Source organism: Pteropus alecto, unplaced genomic scaffold (genome assembly GCF_000325575.1).
Source record: "Pteropus alecto unplaced genomic scaffold, ASM32557v1 scaffold44, whole genome shotgun sequence".
Lineage (NCBI taxonomy): Eukaryota > Metazoa > Chordata > Mammalia > Chiroptera > Pteropodidae > Pteropus > Pteropus alecto.
Window position 1 is genome coordinate 4,114,326 of NW_006436812.1, and position 5,994 is coordinate 4,120,319.

The 5,994-nt window shown below is 49.9% G+C and overlaps 1 protein-coding gene across 2 annotated transcripts in view; it reads left to right on the forward strand.

The window, feature by feature from the left end:
- Positions 1–5,652: 5,652 nt before the first annotated feature.
- TRAP1 (TNF receptor associated protein 1) overlaps positions 5,653–5,994 on the forward strand; it is a 45,807-nt gene continuing 45,465 nt past the window's right edge. Inside the window, exon 1 of one of the 2 annotated variants that reach the window (XM_015591047.2) lies at positions 5,653–5,860. Coding sequence is in view for 1 of the 2 variants with exons in the window: in XM_006913883.3 (XP_006913945.1) it covers positions 5,785–5,860 (76 nt within the window). In the remaining variant the exon portion in view is untranslated. The remainder of the gene's footprint in view (positions 5,861–5,994) is intronic. The other variant, XM_006913883.3, reaches the window with a different exon arrangement.

Below are 5,994 nucleotides of genomic sequence, written 5' to 3' on the forward strand. Positions count from 1 at the left end.
AGGGAAAGGTCAGTATCAAATTGAACTGATTAACACGCAGGCAAACAGGCAAGACTGAGAAACTTTGGATGAGGAGATGAGAAGGCAAATGGTACTTTCAATGTGCTCAAGCCTTTCTATAAAGGATTTACTAGGGTCTATTGACCATGATATCACTGAGGGATTACTTCACTAATCTGAAAAGTTCAAAGAGCACTGACAATGTCCAGAGAGGATATTCTTAGAAAGGATAGTTAGGGGTGTGTCTGGCTCCTGCATCTGGGCATGTGCCCCTGTAATGACAGAGCAAGGCCACCAGGTTCCTCATGCCAGGACTCTTCCGTGTCCTCTCCAACCTCACCCAGGACCCCTCACATCTGGGCAAAGGTTGGGGACCCACAGAAGAGGGAAGGTGGGTTGGTTGTGCTGCTTTACAGGAAGTGGTGGGAGGTCTACTGATGGATAGTCTTGGGGACCAAACGCTGGCATCGGTGAAGCTGTGCTCCCAAAGCTAGCTGTAGAGAAAGGGACAGAGAAACAGAGTAGACTTTGGGGCTGTGCAGGAGGTGTTCACAGTCAACAGGTGTTCAGCAGCCAGAACTGGTGTTACCAGTGAGAGCAAGATCTCTGCAGGCAGAAGCAGAGAGAACTCTCAGAGCTTTGAGGGAAGCCAATCCTCACTGTTCCTCACCCTCTAGACACTTGAGTTCTGAGCTTTTATTTCCTGGGAAAATAAAAGAGGTCCTAGTGTAGGAAGAGGACAGCAAGTGTCAGAAATAGCAGGAAAGATGAGTGGGCACTGAGCCAAGGCCCCTTTCTCTCCAGAACCAGCAATTTCAGAAAGCCCCTCCTGACACCTGCTTCTAGTTGACATTCAGGTAAGCAGGCTTTCTCGAAGCACTGAGTTTGTTCACTGAGCAAGCACCGAGCAGATCCTAGGCCCTGAGATACAGCCCTTGGAGAACTCAATTACAGACAACTACTGGAGGAAGGTGCTAGATGGTGGTAGTACTCAAAGCCAGGGCACTGAACCTAGTTTATGCTAGAAACAAAGATGTATTTTCATCAAGGCCAATAATTGCATAGTGCGCCATAGTTTGAGAAACATACACATTCTCCTTGGCACTGCCGTGTGTTCCTTAAGACTGCTTCTCTGGCTCTAATGTGCATATGGATTATCTGGGATCGTTCTAAAATCCTGGTTCAATATGTCTCGTGGGTGGGAAGACCGAGTTTTTGAGTTTCTAGCATGCTCCCGGGTGAGGCCGCTGCTGCTAGCTCTCAGCTTACACTTTGAGGAGCAAGACTATAGGGGACCAAGAACAAACCATCTTGACTTTAAAACTGCCTTAGTCTTAATGTTCATGATAAATGTGGCTGTAGGGAGAAGGGGTTTGGTCAAGTGGTTCTTTGGCCTCCGTCAAGCTGGAACTGCCTGTCTCCTTTGTCCTCCTGGGCCTCCCACCCTCTACAAATCCCTGAAAAAGTATGTAGTAGGACTACTGACAGCCTGAGGTCTTCTGGCCAGGACAGGAGGCAGACAGAACTGAATCTTGAAGCACCCCAGGGGTCTTACAGCCCTGAGTTACCTGAAAAAGTATCCTATGTTTTGTTTGCCCTGGGACAGAGGTACAGGATGCCATCCTGTGAAGTGCACATGTAAAAAGGCAGATTGTGAGGAAAATAAAGAAGGGAGTCGCATCTTGCTTGTTTTTCTAAAGAAATAGGAGGGAAGCCTCACCCTGGCCAGTCTCCTGGGCACTGTGACTCCATGGGGTGAGTGCTGAGTCAGTCCCAGTCTTCCTGTTTTTTGAGCTACAGGCACAGCACCATCAGAAGAGACCTGGTTGACACCGATGGACCATGGTCCCCTCTCTCCTGTGCCCAGGAGGTATTGGCACCTTCAGAGAAAACATCAACGATCTGCATTTCCACCTGATCTTCAATACCCAACTGGTGCAGAGTCCTGACTGAGGGGACCCTCCTCACACATGAGGAAACAGTCTTGGTGAGGGAAACTCTGTGAAAGCTGCCCACCTGCTGGAGCATGACGCCAGATGCTGCTCAGGCTGCCACCTTGGCAGGGCCTGTGGCTGGAGTAGAGGCCCATGGCACCCAGGCAAAGAGCCAGTCCTTGAGGGACGCAGGGCCTCACTGGCACAGAGCACACATTGAGAAAGGAGCCTTGTAACCACCAGAGAGTCATGCTGAGCAAGGAAAGGGGCCCACAGACCAGGCATTTTCACACAGTCTCTCCGCTCCCTCCAGGCATCGAGGTAAGAAGGAAACACAGGGCCATCAGCTTGGCCCAAACATACACATACACATGCATGCAAACACACGTAGAATGGAGTTGCTTTTTCACGCTGTAGAGTCTCTCAAACCAAGCCGATTCTCACTTGTCTTTCTTCCTGAAAGCAATAGACATAGTAGGCTTGAGATGTGGTGGACATTTTTTCTTCTAATGTCTCATCTACAAGGTGGGAAAAAAGTGTGGTCTGAGCTCTTTGGCACGAAAGAAAGCATCTTTCAAAACATGCCCTTGAAGCCAGTTCACTGAGTGGTATTCCCCAGCAGAAGCTTCTGGGAACAAACAGGGGTAGAGGTTACCACCTCCACCCTGCTTTCCCCAGAGCCAGAGTCACTCAGAAAAGGCTCCGCCAGTGATATTTCATGGTTGTCTGGACTTAGCTCTGTCTTCCATTTATCATGTTGGACAAGGAGGCTGGGAGCCCACCAGGATGGCCCATCCTGTCCCTCCTGCACCGATGTTGTTCACAGTGGAAGGGGAAGGGGTTGACAAGGGTCACACAGCTAGTGGGTGGCCGAGGAGCCCCCTAGAGGGGCTTGGAATGACTACCTATGCTATAGATGATGAAAAGGTCCATTTACCCCTGAATGTGTGGGGTCTGTGCAATCAACATGTGATATTCCCAGAGTTATTGATGGTGGAATTAAAAGTGGCCACTGGCAAAGCAGAATGAGCCGTTTGGAAATAAAGCCTCAGAGTCAGCCAGTGAAATTAGAAATGTTCTTGTAAGTTCTAGGCCAGGTCCTGCTAAGTGGCTACACGGGCCTCCACGAAGAGCCTCTGATCTTGCTTCTGGCCAAAACCCATCATTGGCATGTGTGCAAGTGGGGGCCAGGGCCTGGGTTCCCACCATATCTAGCTATACTGCTATGGGAGGTCTCTGACATTTGTCTAACATAATAAGATAGTTGTTAAGTGTATCAGCAAAACACTAGTTTCTGAGTTCCAACCCCTGCTGCATTGGCATCAAAGTCTTGAAAAGGTTGAGGAGGACTTTAAGAAATGCACAAAATCCTGTGCAGGTGCCACCTGGCCATTAGTTGCTTCTCTGAATTTGAAAGTTTTGATGCCTCAGAAATCCAGGGATAATTACTGCCTCTAAAGCTGTAGTCAAAAGCCTATAAGCTGCAGCTGCCCTTTTCCCAGACCAGGTCTGTATAGGTCTGTATCTGCTGGGGAAAATCCTTGCTCCTGAAGCCTGAACAGTAAGACAATTAGAGAATGAATGGCTTTCAGACAATACCCAGAATTTGCAGGACTGTCTGGGAGTTTCTCTCCTCAACACTCCCATTTTTAGCTTCAAAAAGTAAGCTGCTTTATAAGAGGATCCATGAAATGGGGGGGGGGTGTGCAAAAATCTCATCATTCCTGGGACCTTTCCAGGCCAAGAAGTATCATTCAGCTGCAAGCCTTTGTCATCTGGTAACTCACAAGGTGCTACCCTTTCTCCCTCCCCCAGCCCCTGGTACTCACCCTTCTACTTTCTGTCTCTATAAATTTGATGACTACCTACTTCATATTAGTGGAATCATATAGTACTTGTCTTCTTGTTACTGGCTTATTTCACCGATCATAATGTTCTCAAGGTTTATTCATGTTGAAGCTTGTGTCAAAATTTCCTTTCTAAGTCTGAATATTCCATTGTATATATAGACCATGTTCTGTTTATTCATTGTTCTGACCGTGGACACTTGAGTTGCTTCTACCCTCTGGCTATTGACCACTAAATAATACAGTGGTCATTTTTCATGACCCTCAGCTCACCCCAGGGGAAGGCAGTGACTTTGGAGAAAGAACAGGCAGCCTCATAGTGGCCACAGTGATGGTCAGGAGACCCAGGGGTGTCTCCCCATCCATTCCTTCTCCTGCTTCTCTGTCTGCTCTCCCCAAGCCAGTCTCCATTCTTCATCAACTGAAGTACATCTACATCTATTTTTTTTTCTCTTTCCATTTTCCTTGGGTATATCAGGGATGTAATCTGTCCATGACTCCATCAAGACTTGACTTTGATCCCTATGCACCTTAAAAAGCCACAGTTCCCTAGGCTACCAGAGGATGCAGTATCACAGAGAACTGTGGTTGAGGGTTTGTCTTTGAAGGCCACAGGCCAAGAGAGGACAGAAGGCTCTGGTAAATGTGTCTGGAACCTGGTAGGTTTGCCCTCCACAGAGCCTTGGTTCTACCTGTTTCGGCAGAGGTCCCTCATCCTTAACTAAAGTGTGGGCTTCCCTCTTCCCTTTGCCAAATACTGCTTCCCTTTCCTGAAATAAAAGCTAGATCTCTCGTCCCATAGACCAGTGTTTCAGCTTACAAGAGATGATTTCCTAAGTGGAGTGAACAACAAATGAAATGTGAGGCTGAGAGTAGCTGCAGTGACATCCTGGTAATGGCTATGCCTTGGACAAGCTTGGTATGTCCACAGTGTGGTGAGGGGAGGAGAGAGGCAGGAGCAGGTTATGCAGGGCTTGGAGGCAGAGGCAGTAGGGCTTGGAATTGATTATAAGTGTGCAGGGAAACCACTGGAGGCCCCTGAGTGAGGAGTATGTGATCCAGCTTAGTGCAGAGAATGAATGGGGTGCTAGTTAGGAAGCTACTGGAGTTATAGGTAAGAGAACTCCTGCTCTTCCATCCAAATTTGCCCACCTCTTTTATGTACTCCTTCTGAGTTGCTTCAGCCTGGAACTTGGGCGGGAGTCATCCTTGACACTTTCCACCTGGAAGCATTCTGCGACATCCCCTCCAATGTCCCAACTATGTCCAGGCCCCATGGAGGACATTGTTGTGGCTCCTGTACTTTGAAGCTTTTGTCACAATCTCTAGTAACCCCATTTTTGTACAATTATTTGAAGGTGGCAGTGACTCTTTATTGTGCCTCAGAATCATCTGGGGAGCCCCCTAGGCCCCACTTCAGGCTTGGAATTCTGTGAGAAAAGGATTTGGTTTGAATCCTTAACAGCGGGGCGAGAGAAATGGAATGAATAGCCTAGTTTTGCTGGTGGGTGTTGGTTCTTGAGTTCCACAGTCTTGGTGTAGACAAGTCAAGCCTTAAATTCGCCCTTTCACTTCTTTTAGGTATTTGGCTTGCCTTGGTTGGAAGAGACTGACTTCCAACGGTCTGGAAGAGTATGGCCGAAGACTTACAAAGACCCGGGAGACGTTAACTGTTTCTGCCCGAGAGCCGCCCTTTCAAATCATCCCGAGTGGCAGCGAACATCTGCTCTACTTTAAGGATTCACAAACTGGGGCCCAGCTAGCCGGGGAGAGTCTAGGGCAGCTCTGTGCTCTGCCTATCGCCCTTGACAACGCGACACAAGGTCACGGAGGTCCCGCCCCCAGACCCGACTGTCCCCCTGATGCCACCGAGGTCCCTGCCCACCCGCCGGCTCAGGCAGCGGACTGGGCAGCCCGGCGCGCACCGTGACGTCACCCACCCGCGTCCGGGGAACGCCCCGCCCCTGGTGCGCGCGGCTGCGCGGGCGCTCGACACGACGGACATGGCGCGTGAGCTGCGGGCGCTGCTTCTGTGGGGACGCCGCCTGCGGGCGCCGGCGCTGGCAGCCGCCGGGGCAGGTGAGGGCAGACGTACCGGCGGGCAGGGGCGGGTAGGCATGGCCCTCTGAGGCTCGGAGCCGGCTTCATTCTCTGGGAGACAGGGGTACGGCACCCTTTGCGCGGCACGGAAAACTGAAATTTATGCGCCAAAC